Source organism: Heteronotia binoei, chromosome 2, assembly GCF_032191835.1.
Source record: "Heteronotia binoei isolate CCM8104 ecotype False Entrance Well chromosome 2, APGP_CSIRO_Hbin_v1, whole genome shotgun sequence".
NCBI lineage: Eukaryota > Metazoa > Chordata > Lepidosauria > Squamata > Gekkonidae > Heteronotia > Heteronotia binoei.
Genome location: NC_083224.1, coordinates 110,205,220 through 110,220,027, shown reverse-complemented (window position 1 = coordinate 110,220,027; position 14,808 = coordinate 110,205,220). Strand labels below are relative to the sequence as shown.

Below are 14,808 nucleotides of genomic sequence, written 5' to 3'. Positions count from 1 at the left end.
AAGAGTTGCCAGCCAGTTCCTCAGCTGAACAAACAGCAGCTGGCCCATCAATCACTCTCCAAGCACCAGTGTCAGCTGTTGACATCAATCTCCTCCAAGCTCTCCTCCTCCCATCTCAAGAGTTTGAAGCAGGCTCCGGAAAGAACTTTCAGAGCAAAGACATGAGGCATGTCAATGCTTCAGATCTCTCAGCCTGGACTTCTAGCACAGTCACTGTCACCCAGGGAGCAGGCTGATTACCAGGCTCCCACCCAGGACCTGGTAACCTTGTGGAAGCAACAAGTCTATTCTCTGGCTTGCATCCACGCTTCTTCCTGATTCCTGATCCTGAACTGCTTGATTTCCTTGGCACTCTGACCTTTTGGCTTTTGGACATTGACTTCTGATTCTGGTTTGTGATTCTGCATTGGTGACTTGGCTCCTGCTTGACTTCCTGGACTTTGACCTTGGACTGACTTTGGAATCTTGCCTGCCTGAACCCTGAGAACGTGACAGAACTATTATTATTATTACCTTTAATTTATACCCCGCCCTCTCTGCAAGCGGACTCAGGGTGGCTAACAATCAGTTCAAAATTTCAGACAATAAATACAATTAAACGATCAAACTTCAAACAATAAACACTATTAAAACATTTTAAAACATTTTAAAACCATTTTACGGTGCTGTTAAATAACTACCTAGGCAGGATTGTCTTTTACTAACAGTTAAACCCGTAGTAGTTCCAATATCTCAGTAGTGTAGGTGGCAGTCCTCTCCCGGTTTAAGTGCCAAAGGCCTGTCGGAATAACTCGGTTTTGCAGGCCCTGCGGAACTGAGAGAGGTCTCACAGGGTCCTTATGGCCTTCGGGAGTGCATTACATATTTCAGGTGCTGCCACTGAGAAGGCCCTAGACCGTGTAGACCACAGCCTGGCCTCCCTTGGTCTGGGGATGGACAGTAGATGTTGCGTCCCTGAATGCAGTGCTCTCTGGGGAATATGTGGAGAAAGGCGGTTCCGAAGATAGATAGGCCCCCGATCATATATGGCTTTAAAGGTCAATACCAACTCCTTGAAATGGACTCAGAACACAATTGGTAGCCAGTGCAGTTCTTTCAGCACCGGCTGAATGTGTCCCCATCGAGGGAGCCTCATTAACAGCCGCGCTGCTGTGTTCTGCCCTAGCTGCAGTTTCCAAGTCAAGGTCAAGGGTAGCCCCATGTAGAGAGCATTACAGTGATCTATTCTCGAGGTGACTGTGGCATGGATTACCATTGCTAGGTTGTCGTGTTCCAGGAAAGGGGCCAACTGCCGAGCCCTCTGGAGATGAAAAAAGGCGGATTTGGCAGTGGCTGCAACTTGAGCCTCCATTGTCAAAGAGGACTCAAGAAGCACTCCCAAGCTCTTGATCTTAGGGGCGGGTATCAGTGGCACCCCATCAAGAGTTGGTAAAGGGATCTCCCTTCCTGGGCCACCCTACCCAGATAGAGAACCTCCGTCTTCGTCGGATTCAGCTTCAACTGACTCTGTCTGAACCAAGAGGCTACAGCTTGAAGAGGCAGGTCTAGATTATCTGGGGTACAGTCGGACTGGCCACCCATCATTAGATAGAGCTGGGTGTCATCTGCATATTGGTGACATCCCAGCCCCATACCTCCTGACAATCTGGGCAAGGGGGCGCATATAGATGTTAAATAACATCGGGGATAGAACTGCACCCTGTGGCACACCACATATAAGCAGGTGCCTTCAGGATGATTCTTCCCCTATGACCACCCTTTGTCCCCGATCTTGGAGAAAAGAGGCCATCCATTGTAAGGCTGACCCCTGGACTTCATGTCGGCAAGGTGGCTAGACAGTAGCCACAGTAAATGTCGCATGAGGTCATTCATGAGGCCAACCAGAACCGTCTCCATACCGTGACCCGGCTGAAAGCTGAACTGAAATGGATCCAGTGTGGAAGTGTCCTCCAGGAATCCCTGTAGCTGAGTCATCACCGTCTGCTCTATGACCTTGCCCAAAAAGGGCAGGTTTGACACCGGCTGATAATTTGCCAATACGGCTGGGTCTGCAGATGGTTTTTTCAAGAGGGGGCAGACCACAGCCTCTTTAAGGGGCCTGGGAAAGATCCCTTCTGTTGACAATGACCTGTAGTGGTTCCCGTAAGACCACCTGGTTAGATTTTATAAACCAGGACGGGCATGGATCCGACCCACAGGTCATAGGGTGTACAGTCAAAAGGATCCTGTCAACCTCCTCCAGGCTGAGTGGGGCGAAGGAATCCAGAAATGGACCAGAATACGTGCTCGGTGCCTCGAGTTCTTTCACTGTATCAGTTGTAGCAGGGAAGTCGTGTTGGAGTGACGAGACCTTATCTGCAAAAAAACTCGCAAAAGCCTCACAGCCAATTTCTAATTCTCTAACATTTGGTTTACCTTGTGGTAAGGTTGTCAATGACCGAATTACACTAAATGTTCTCTGAACTCCCACCTTTTAGTTTTAAAAAAGCATCTAGCTTCTTTCTTTGCAGACATATTCATTCCCCTTATATTTCTGCAATGAAAGAAACCAGGTACTTACCTTTTTGAAAAAAGAAAGTGGAATTCAAAGAACCTGATATATCTCAGGGCTTTTTGGGTAGAAAAATTCCAGCAGGAACTCATTTGGATATTAGGCCACACCCCTTTACATCATCATTACTCCACACAGGCTTTTTTGTAGAAAAATCCCAGCAGGAATTCATTTACATATTAGGCCACACACCCTGATGCCAAGCCAGCTGGAACTGTGTTCCTGTGCATTCCTGCTCAAAAAAAGCCCTGATTATAATGATATAATATCCAGTTGCCAATTTAAAAAAAAACAAAAAAGCCCCCCAGTGGTGGGGGAAGGAAATAGCTGCCCCAGGGATAGGTTCAGGAAAAATGGCTGTTGCATAGATTGCTGTCGGACTGGGAAAATCTTAATGTTTCCATCCACAGGACAGCCATCCAGGCTTTGCTCCAATCTTTCCCAAAACTTTGCAAAAAGCAGACTTGGGGAAGATCAGGAGAAGGCCAGGGAAACCCTGTGAGGTGCACAAATGTACTTCATTGCTGTGGAGAATCAGGGGAAAAAACCCACTTACCTAACATAAACACATCCTGGGGCGAAATTTTTATGCAATCTGAAGAGAATTCAGAGAAACCAAAAGGGCAACTAGATTTATAAGGGGACTGGAATATATTCTCTACAAGAATAGTTTAGGTGTTCTTTTAATTATAGAACCAAATAGAGTTTCTTCTAGTGAATTCGTATACATTGTGGGCTTAAAGTAAGCCCTGGCTCAGTTTGCATTGCTACATAATAAAATGACCAATAACAATGATTGTGAAAAAAAATTAAGCCCTGGCTCATCCCCTTCATTTTTCTATCCCTCACCTATATTAAAATCTAATGTCAAAACCAGGTCAAATTGTATGCTCATCTTCAGAACAGAACAGACAACAGTATTAATATGTAATGCTGAAAAAACAATATTATTAATGTTTAAGAATGTTAACAATTTCATATAGCCAAGGCTGCCAGGTTCTGGGGATTAAAATATTCACCCCCGCCCCCCCTTTTACTCTGGTGCCATCAGTACCTAAATGGCATATCTGTATTCAGAGGCAATGTAGTTCTGAACTACAGTTCGGAATGACATTATCAGTGGCAAAGGCTTTGTCCATTCCTACATGTACCACTACTTTCAGTGATGGTGGGGGAGATCTGGCACACCTATGTAGAAATTGTAAGGTTACATAGGTAAAATTTTTTTTTTGCTCCACTCTTCTTTACAGAGCCAGGGTCATTCAACATCCCATTCCAAACATAAAAATAAAACAAAACATACCCTTTAATCTTCTTGGTTGCATTCCCTTATGGCTTTGGAATATTGTGTGGATATTGTGATCACTTTCATCACTGCAGAAGTCAACCAAAGTCTAAAAGTGGGCTCCAGCTGAGCCACTGAGAAAGTCATTTAGTAGACAAAGTACTGACCATGGACTTGGGAGACTTGCAGTGCAATCCTAAGCATGTATACACATAAGAAAATAAATTGACTTCCTAGTAAATATGATTAGAATTGAACTGTAAGTCTCCCAAATCATTCAGATTTCTCTGTGATCACATTTATTTATTTAATCCTGTGAAATGCTCATTGTTTAGATCATGGGTGTTGAACTCATTTGTTATGAGGGCCGGATCTGACATAAATGAGACCTTGTTGGGCCAGGCCTTGTTGGGTTGGCCATGTGTGTACCTATTTAAGATTAGGTAGCAGAGCTATAAACTTTATGAAGGACACAGACAAACACAATTAAAAAAAACCTTAAAACATGGTTAAAACGTTAGCACTCATTGGTGTTAAAGGTGCTTTCTTTGTATTTCTCCCATGAGATCCAGTGAACTGGACAAAGGAAGTTGTGGCTCTTTCCTTCCTTCCCCAGGGGACAGGAGAGAGAGGAGCCTCGGCCAATAGAAGGGAGAGAGGCTTGGCTCAATAGCTCTGCTGTGCTACTGAGAGAGCCTGGAAAAACAAGCTCTACCCCCTCCCGTCCTCCCCAAGGGAGGAGCCTCAGCCAATAGAGAAAATAGAGGTTTTACTCTGTAGCTCCTTTGTGATTGAGCAAGCCTTGCAAAGCAAGCTGTTATGCAGAAGAAAGCAAGAGATAAGAAAAAGGAAGCAGATGATAGCCAGTAGTTTGGGGGCCTGATAGGAGCCCTCTGGGGGCCTGATTGGGCCCCTGGGCCACATGTTTGATACCCCTGGTTCAGATCATGAGCAAATACAAGTTCAGTAATATTAAATATGCTTAACCATTCTTGTAGAGTCTCCCATTCTTGTAACAGTGACAATGTGCAGAAATTCAGCAGGTGACACTTCCTAGGACTAACTTTCTATGCTGGGGGTGGGGGGAAGAGATCACCTACTGAATTCCTGCCCACAATAAACTAGTTACTGGCTCTAGAAAATATGTGGCACCCTGACACTTTGTGGTTAACAAGTTATTCTCTGAATTCGCTCCACAAGAAGCTGAGCTTTACGCAGTAATAAAATGATTTGAAAGTAACACTCCCTCTGTTCCCAAAAGGCTGCAGTCCCACGTACGCTCATTTGGTAACCCCGACTGAATGTCTAGTCGAGCCAACGCCTGTTTACTGAGAAGCACTGAAGAACAGGACCACCGTTACTTACTTCCGATTAACATGCACAGGATTGGGCTATTTCGAAGGCTTTGGTTCTGCCAGATTTTTCGTACATCTGAAGATCCCCCTACCGAAGAAGATCGTATAACACCGGGGCATTACGCCGTGAAGTCCTGAGGAAGAAAGCATAATGAGAGCTGTATAAAAATCCATGGCAACCTCTTCTCTCCATGTCTGCGGTTCCTCGTCCAGCCTCAGTTCTTTGCTGAAGCCACCTTCACAGCTCCTCCGTTGTCACTTCTCTAACGAGAAAGAAATCCCCTCCACTAGTATTTAATTTTTCTTGTCTCTACACCATTTCAGACCACTCCGCGTGATGCAGAGAAATGAGCCAGTGAGCAGTTCGCTTTGCACCCAGTCCCACGCAACAACAATCTTGCTCAACCGGTAATACCTTCACTACCCTTCTCTCACGCATTTGACAGAGGAACTAGTCACGTGGCGGCCGGAAAGCGTCTCTTTGCGACCTTAATGACAGGCAAAATGTGCGACAGCCGCTTGCAAAGCAGGGAGGAAGCAGTCCCAAAGCCTTCTTTCCTTTTTTAAGGCAGGGCTAGCTGCTGCCTTGTACCCTTCAGAACCCAGTCCCTTTTCCTGGCTACTGGGACAGCAATTTCTGGGAGAAGAGGTGTCTGCGAAGCAGCTCCGAGGAATTGGCTGAGTTTGGACCTTTAAATGAGAGCTTAGCCTTTTTTTTTTATCCTTCTCTCCCCCCCCCCCCTCCCTTGAGCTCAGTTCTCGCCAGCAGCAACCTCCAGGTGCACAGTTCAGACAGGAGGAGGGGACGCTACCGGCTGCAATGGCGTCCAACATGGATAGAGAAATGATACTGGCTGACTTTCAGGTAAATTTCAAATCTTCCCACTGCCATATTCGACCCATAATCTGCTTTTTGCTTTCCTTTTCCTCCTGGCTCATGCGTTTTTTGGCGGAAGATTTAAGTACTGGAATTACGAACGCTGTACTGAAACAAGATGAATTCAAAATAATATTAATATTGTTTTCAGCTGTATTCAGTTTTCAAAGTGGCACAAATAATAAAAAGCCACTTCACTAATAAGGCATTTTAATTTTTATTCCTTCACAAAGAACAATATTTCAGACAAAGGTATATGGCTGTTTGTTCTCTTGGGTTTGTATCTTTCACCTCTATGTAAACTTTTAAATAATAAATTGATAGCTGTAGTGGGCTGGAAATAAACTGCTGTCATTGTAAGATACCTGCCAGCATTTCAAGAGTCAATACATGTTTCAAACTATGATATGAGAGAGAAGAAATTAAAAGGGCTAGAGGCATATGGTGTAAGAAACCTCCTCAATGCCTTTTGGGTTGAAATGGATCTTAAATGTTTTAGTTTTGGTCCCAGAGTGTGTCTCTGTCCCCTAAACAAAGTAATATTGAATACTTCTATAGGAGTTGTTCAACTATTGAGTGGATTGCTTTGTGGTGTTTTATTAATGTTTCTCCAGGATTTCAGTTTAAGTAAGGCAGTTTCCTCATAAATCTTCTATTTGAGGCTACCTGCTAACATTTGTTCTGACTATGATAAAATACAGACCCTGAATATATCTTTAAACCCACAGATACAAAAATAAGTAAGAGGGTAAGGCCTATATCATATTTTTTTCCCTACTAGGATGCCTTCTAGCAGTATTTTAATTGTTGCATAAGATAATTTCTCTCTGAGAAACAGAAGATATAAAGTCAGTGTCCTTTAGTATTGTACTTATGCATTTATATGGGTATTGATTATTTTTTCAGGCATAAATAATAAGCACAATTCTGAAGTTTTAATGAATATTTCAGTTTATATGTTACAACTCTTAAATTCAAATTGATTTATAAATATCAAGCTAAAATTCACTCTCTAGGAATGTGTTATGGCATTGTGTGTGTGCTAATAATAATCATGCAACTGTGTAGTATGTGTTGAAACTTGATGCTGTAATGGTCTTCGACTGTATAGTTTTCTAGAACTGTATTGATCCTAGGACAGGTTGATAACTGTACTTTGGTGTTTTGTTAGGGGATAATTGGTATGGCTTGCATGATATGGTTATGTTTTTGTAAACCTAAAATTTAAAAAAGTTCAAAAAGTTAGCTTTGCTGTATATGAATGCATATGATTTTACAAAACAATTATTTCATAAAAATAACTATGTTGTGCAACCTGTTGCATTGTAGTCTTGAAAACATAAAAGTTATTTTACCAAGGTGGACCTTTGTCCCAAATACATTTAACAGCACTGTTGATATCAGTTCTCTGAAGGATGGATGAAGTTCATCACACATAAATACATGTAAGGCTGCAATCTGAATCATGGTTACTAATGTGCAAGTCCTGTTGAACTCACTTCTGAACAAACATGTATAGCTTTGGACTGGATGCTTCATTGAAACAAGCATATATCTGAGCCAATCTGTGATGGTCAGATATATGCTTGAAAGCTAAATAGAACCCCTTAGACATTATTTTTATATTATTGTTTAGATATGAAGAGAGCATCTTCATGTACTCACAGAAAATCTATTCATATGTAGCATTAATGTAGAGTGTATAATGTTCAGCTTCAGCAAAGAGGGCTGATGAAATCACATTTAATTGTGTTGGAAAAAATCTTCAGAGTATCTCTAATAAGAGTATCTACTCTACTTGATTAGATTCCTTTTGGTTTGGCTCTGGTTGGATCTAAACTTTTGATTGAGTTGCTGCTTTTGAGGTGGGTTTTTTATAGGAATGTATTTGAATGTTTGTTTATCCAGAAAAAAATGTGTAAAATATTTTAAAGTTCTGGATAAACATGCCGATAAGAAAAGCAACAGATACCTTCTAAATATACAGAAATATCTATCAGTATTTAATATTTAAACTGCAGCCCCCTAATCATGCATATTGTGTTTTGGATCAGGCTTTAAGTAATGTTTATGATACATAAACTGGAATTTTATGATACCTGTTTTTTAATTGCATGTAGTATTGTTATGTGTTATATCTTGCAAATCCTCAGAATTCATTCTGGCAGATCATTCCCATTTGTATGGGTAATAAACTGAAGCTAAGCTTCTTCAAGGTCCTCTACACTAACATTTACTTACAAGTAAGTGCCATTGATTTCCAAGTTCATATACAGGACCTAAGACTTCAACCTTATTGAAAAAATGACTAGTGAGAGCTGAACCCAGATCTCAGCGCATTCTTGGCCACAGCAGGATGTAATCCGACTCTCTGGATGTTTTGACATATATTTAAATTGCTGTGTTTATACCAGCATTAATCAAGACTTCAGTAAGGTGTTTGCATTTGTTTTGGGTTTACACCTTCTAGTATTAATCCTGAGATGTTTGTCCTTCTTTCTTACTGAACAAGGAATGTGCTGAGTTAAAATGATGTGGCGTGTACAGCAGTCCTTTGCAAACATGCGCACAAAGCAAAATACATTGTCATTGTTTCTATTTCATGTCCTTTGTGTAAATTGCCTTAGCTTGTGTTTGATCAATACAGATTATTTTGTTAGCCCCCCATGTACTCTAGATTAGCTTGATTTTTTTCTTCTTAACAACATCAGACAAATATGATCATTCCTCTAAGATACCTAGCATAAAGATATGAATATTTGGATTTTTTTTTTTAAAATTGCTTTTCTACGGATGATACAAAAAAACTGGAAATGTTGGTGAAAAATTATAGAAAACTTTTTCTCTTTACAAATGATCATTACAAGGATTTTTAATTATATCATGGGGATGTCTATTTCTGCTTTCCAGAAAAAAAAAGAATGTCTTTCACATTCTGCATGATAATGATAATGTTTAGGTCTGCATATGATTGCTAAACCCCAATAATACAACCTTGCATTTTGCTTTCCGAAATATTTTCCCCACAAAGTTTTTATAATTTGCAAATGAGGGAAGAATATATACTTAAGTTCTTTTGGGCACCCTAATAGCTTCATCTTCAATTGTAAGGGCGTAATCTTATGCCCTTGTACTTGAGAGTAAGTCTAATTAAATTTGGAGGGTCTAACTTCTCTGTACATCTGAATAGGATTAAGAACATATCTATTTATTTTTAAACAATTCCGTAAAAGCATACAGACATATGGACAGGCATAATGACACAACCATATAATGAGTGCTGCTGGATCTGAACAAAAGTTTATCAAGTCCAGCATTCTGCTTCCTCCAGTGGACAACATAAATTCTTTGGGAAGCTCACAAGCAAGACATGAAGGCAACTGTTCTGTCATGCTTTTGTCTCCCAGCACACTCCCTTTTAACATGGAGATTTCATTTCACTTTCATTAACAGCTGTAGATGGATCTATAAAAATGTGAAGGCTCTTTTGGAAACTCCCTTAAGCCAGTGGCTATCGGTACACCCTATGACAATGAAATATATCCATAATATGTTAGGTGGAGAAGTATTTTGTTTGCTGCGCATCACTTTAATTAGGTGCCCCAAACTATACTATTATGGGAGGAGGAGAAAAAATTCTTCCTCCATGTTTTCAATGTCATGTTTGACTTTATAAATATTTCCACTTAATTCTCTTTTTCTTAACTAAAAAGCCTCATTTTTAGCATTTTCTTATAGGAAAGGTGTTATAATTCCTGTGTCATTTACACTGCCCTTTTGCAGCAGTTGCAATGATTATATTTATAATTATTTGTAGCTGGTGTTTGGAGAAATTTAAGCTACTTCATAAATAGGGCATATAGTACAACTAGGGTTGCCAAGTCCAATTAAAGAAAAATCTGGGGACTTTGGGGGTGGAGCCAGGAGACATTGGGGGTGGAGCCAAGAACAAGGATGTGACAAGCATAATTGAACTCCAAGTGAGTTCTTGCCATCACATTTAAAGAGACAGCACACCTTTTAAAATGCCTTTCTTCCATAGGAAATAATTAAGGATAGGGGCACCATATTTTGGGGCTCATAGAATTGGACCCTCTGGTCCAATCGTTTTGAAACTTGGGGGGTATTTTGGGGAGAGGCACTAGATGCTATACTAAAAATTTGGTGCCACTACCTCAAAAAATAGCCCCCCCCAGAGCCCCCAATACCCACGGATCAATTTCCTATTATTCCCTATGGGAATCGTTCTCCATAGGGAATAATAGAGTGCCTAGTAGACATTTCCCTCCCCCCCACGCTTTCTAAAGGGGGGGGGAGGGCCTCCAAACTAGGGAATCCCCTGCCCCCTCCCTCTCACACACACACACTTACCAGATCTTCCTCCGGACAACTCTACTTCCTGTGAAAACGAAAGCAAAGAAAGGGAGGGGCCGTTCTCAGAAGCCCTTTCTGCTTCCTGCCCAGCCTTAAAGGGGCAGACATTTTGCAAACGGCTCAGGAGCTCTACAACATGAAGCCTAAAGGTATGTTCTCCCCCCCCTCCACCCCCCACCCCCGCTTCCAGAGTTTTGAAGAGCGGGAGATGAGGCTGCGAACCCAGAAGTCTCCCGCCAGAGCGGGAGGTTTGGGAAGCCTAAGTACAACATGTATGCTAATCATTGCCATGTATTTATTTTGAAAATAATACAATGTAAATTTGGTATATCAGCCAATATTTGGTATATTTTAATTTCCACTCAAACTTCCATTCATCCCCCACCTGTGTCTTAAAGATGACTGGAAATGTTATATGTCTTAACATTTGGATCTTTTGACTCTGGAGATAAAATTTTTGTCAGTTGACACTTCCAGATCTAAAAAGAACTTTTACTTTGGCAAGAATGAATATTTTTCCCTCTGCAGTTTTGGAGGTCAGATATAATTGAGTGTCATACTCTAATAGAACATACAGATGCTCATATGAAAAAACTGGAACTATTGAATATATGATTATGGAGTGCCTTATATTCAACAAGTTGAGGGCTAATTTAGTCACCCCTTTACTTAAAAATATGGAATTGTTGAATGCGCAAGCCCAGGTATCATGGCTACTATTGGATACAAATTTATTTATTTATTTTGTTCAATTTATATCTTGCCCTCCCTGCCAAAGTAGGCTCAGGGCGGCTTACGTGTTTGGTGTACGAGAGCAGTTTGGTGTAGTGGTTAAGTGTGTGAACTCTTACCTGGGAGAACCGGGTTTGGTTCCCCACTCCTCCACTTGCACCTGCTGAAATGGCCTTGGATTAGCCATAGCTCTGGCAAATGTTGTCCTTGAAAGGGCAGCTGCAGGGTCCTTGAAAGGGCAGGGTGTCTGTTGTGGGGGGAGAAGATATAGGAGATTGTAAGCCGCTCTGAGTCTCTGATTCAGGGAGAAGGGCGGGATATAAATCTGCAGTTCTTCTTCTTATGTATATACATGAAATATAAAAGTACATTATGTCTCTCTCTCGGCTTGGCTTCGCGAACGAAGATTTAAGAAGGGTGCAATAGCCCACGTCTGCTGCAGGCTCGCTGGTGGCTGACAAGACCAATGCGGGACAGGCAGGTCCGGCCACAGTGGCTGCAGGGAAAAGTCTGATTTAGGGTTGGTGCTGTAGCAGTGCGATTCTTCCTCAATCTCCTTTTGTCCTCAAGACCAGCTATGCGTGCGTTCTCAAAAGAAGAAACAGCCTGGTGGATGGTGTGCCTCCATGCTTTGCGATCTGAGGCTAGGTCAGACCACTGGTGATGGTTGATGCGACAGGTGCCAAGGGATTTCTTCAAGGAGTCCTTGTACCTCTTCTTTGGTGCCCCTCTATTTCGATGGCCGGTGGAGAGTTCGCCATACAGGGCAATCTTGGGAAGGCGGTGGTTTTCCATCCTAGAAATATGCCCTGCCCAGCGCAGCTGCGTCTTCAACAGCAGTGCCTCGATGCTGGTAACCTCCACCCGCTTGAGAACTTCAGTGTTGGTCACAAAGTCACTCCAGTGGATGTTGAGGATGGTGCGAAGGCAGCGCTGATGAAAGCGCTCAAGGAGTCGCAGGTGATGACGGTATAAAACCCACGATTCGGAGCCGTAGATGAGGGTTGTCATCACAACCGCTTTGTAAACATTGATCTTTGTGCCTTTTTTCAGATGCTTGTTGCTCCACACTCTTTTGTGCAGTCGGCCAAAGGCACGGTTTGCCTTTGCCAGCCTGTTGTCAATCTCCTTGTCAATCTTAGCATCTGAGGAGATGATGCACCCCAGGTAGCTGAACTGCTGGACTGTCTTCAGAATTGATTCACCCACAGTGATGCAGGGAGGGTGATAATCTTCCTGGGGTGCAGGCTGGTGGAGAACTTCTGTCTTCTTCAGACTAACTTCTAGGCCGAATAGCTTGGCAGCCTCTGCAAAGCAGGACGTCATATGCTGCAGAGCTGATACCGAGTGGGAGACGAGTGCAGCATCATCAGCAAACAGTAGCTCTCGGATGAGTTTTTCCATTGTCTTGGAGTGGGCCTTTAGTCGCCTCAGGTTGAACAGGCTGCCATCGGTGCGATAGCGGATGTAGACACCATTGTCATCATCTAGATCTACTGCGGCTCTTTGAAGCATCATGCTAAAGAAGATCGTAAAGAGAGTTGGCGCGAGAACGCAGCCTTGCTTTACACCTGTGCCTATTGGGAAGGTCTCTGAGAGGTCGTTGCAGTGTCTGACTTGGCCTCGCTGGTCTTCGTGTAGCTGGATGATCATGCTGAGGAACCTTGGGGGACATCCTAAACGTTCCAAGATTTGCCACAGGCCTTTCCTGCTAACGGTATCGAAAGCTTTGGTAAGGTCGACAAAAGTCACATACAGAGCCTTGTTCTGTTCCCTGCATTTCTCTTGGAGCTGCCTGAGAACAAATACCATGTCGGTGGTGCTCCTGTTAGCTCTGAAGCCGCACTGGCTCTCTGGGAGGAGTTCTTCTGCAATGGCGGGCACCAGTCTGTTCAGGAGTATTCTGGCAAGGATTTTGCCTGCGATGGAGAGCAGGGTTATCCCCCGGTAGTTGGAGCAGTCTGACTTTTCCCCTTTGTTCTTGTATAGGGTGATGATGATTGCATCGCGAAAGTCCTGTGGTAATTTGCCTTGTTCCCAGCAGGTGACAAGTACTTTGTGAAGTGAGCTATGTAGTACTGTGCCCCCATGCTTCCAGATCTCTGGTGGAATTCCATCAACTCCTGCTGCCTTGCCACTTTTCAGTTGCTTGATGGCTTTAACAGTCTCTTCTAGAGTGGGGATCTCATCCAACTCTGTTTTCACTGGTTGAAGTGGGGTGAGGTGAATTGCTGAATCTTGAACTACGCGGTTGGCACTGAAGAGAACCTGAAAATACTCCGACCACCGGTTCAATATGGATGCCTTGTCTGTGAGGAGCACTTGGCCGTCTGCACTACGCAAGGGACTCTGAGTCTGATATGATGGACCATATACTGCCTTCAGGGCTTCGTAGAACCCTCTTAAATCACCAGTGTCTGCACACAGCTGGGTTCTCTCAGCAAGCTTGGTCCACCACTCGTTCTGAATGTCTCGAAGCTTGCACTGGAGGTTGCTACATGCAGCGCGAAAGGTTGCTTTTTTCCCAGGACAGGAGGGCTGAGCAAGATGTGCTTGGTAGGCAGATCTCTTTTTCGCCAGTAAATCTTGGATCTCTTGATTGTTCTCATCAAACCAGTCCTTGTTCTTCCTTGTGGAGAACCCGAGGACTTCTTCAGAGATCTGCAGGACGGTAGTTTTTAGGTGTTCCCAGAATGCTTCTGGAGAAGGGTCTGTGGGGCAACTGGGGTCCTCAATTATTGACTGGAGTTTTGCCTGGAAGGCAGCTTTAACTTCGGCTGACTGGAGACTGCCAACCTGAAACTTCCTCCAAGGGATACCTCCTCTCCTGGGTGTGGGTTTAAAGTGAAGAAGGAGATTGATGCGTACAAGACGATGATCCGTATGACATTCTGCACTGGGCATTACTCGGGTGTGTAAGACATCTTGAAGGTCTCTCTGGCGCACCAGAATGTAGTCGATAAGGTGCCAGTGCTTGGACCGTGGGTGCATCCAGGTTGTCTTCAGACTGTTCTTCTGCTGGAAGATAGTGTTGGTGATGGTGAGCTGGTGCTCCATGCAGAATTCTAGCAGGAGGCACCCGTTGTCATTGCAGTTGCCAATGCCGTGTTTGCCAAGTACTCCTTTCCAGGCTTCCGAGTCTTTACCTACTCTGGCATTGAAGTCGCCAAGGATGATCACCTTGTCCTCTGTAGGGGTCTTCCGTACGAGGTTGTGTAGATCAGCATAGAACTTGTTCTTTTCTGCAGGATCTGCTTGAAGGGTTGGGGCATACACACTGAAGAGTGTTGCATGCTGCTTGTTTTGAAGTGGGAGGCGCATGGACATGATGCGATCTGAGTGACCTGTTGGCAGGTTTTCGAGTTTGGAGGCAATGGAGTTCCTGACCATGAAGCCAACGCCAGAAAGGCGGCTCTCAGCCTTTGACTTACCTGACCAGTAGAGGGTATAGCCAGCACCGTGTTCTTGAAGACTACCTTCCTCAGGGAAACGGACCTCACTGAGAGCTGCTATGTCGATATTCAACCTGAGAAGTTCGTGGGCAACTAGAGCAGAGCGTCGTTCAGGGCGACCACTGTCTACTGTGTCAAGCATGGTTCTGATGTTCCAACACGCAAGCTTTAGTCTTTGCACA

At 43.4% G+C, this 14,808-nt stretch overlaps 1 protein-coding gene across 1 annotated transcript in view; it reads left to right on the top strand.

Annotated features, from left to right (window-relative positions):
* Window positions 1-5,686: 5,686 nt before the first annotated feature.
* FAF1 (Fas associated factor 1) overlaps window positions 5,687-14,808 on the top strand; it is a 494,563-nt gene continuing 485,441 nt past the window's right edge. Inside the window, exon 1 of the mRNA XM_060231799.1 lies at window positions 5,687-6,056. Coding sequence (XP_060087782.1) covers window positions 6,012-6,056 — 45 coding nt within the window. The 5' untranslated portion in view covers window positions 5,687-6,011. The remainder of the gene's footprint in view (window positions 6,057-14,808) is intronic.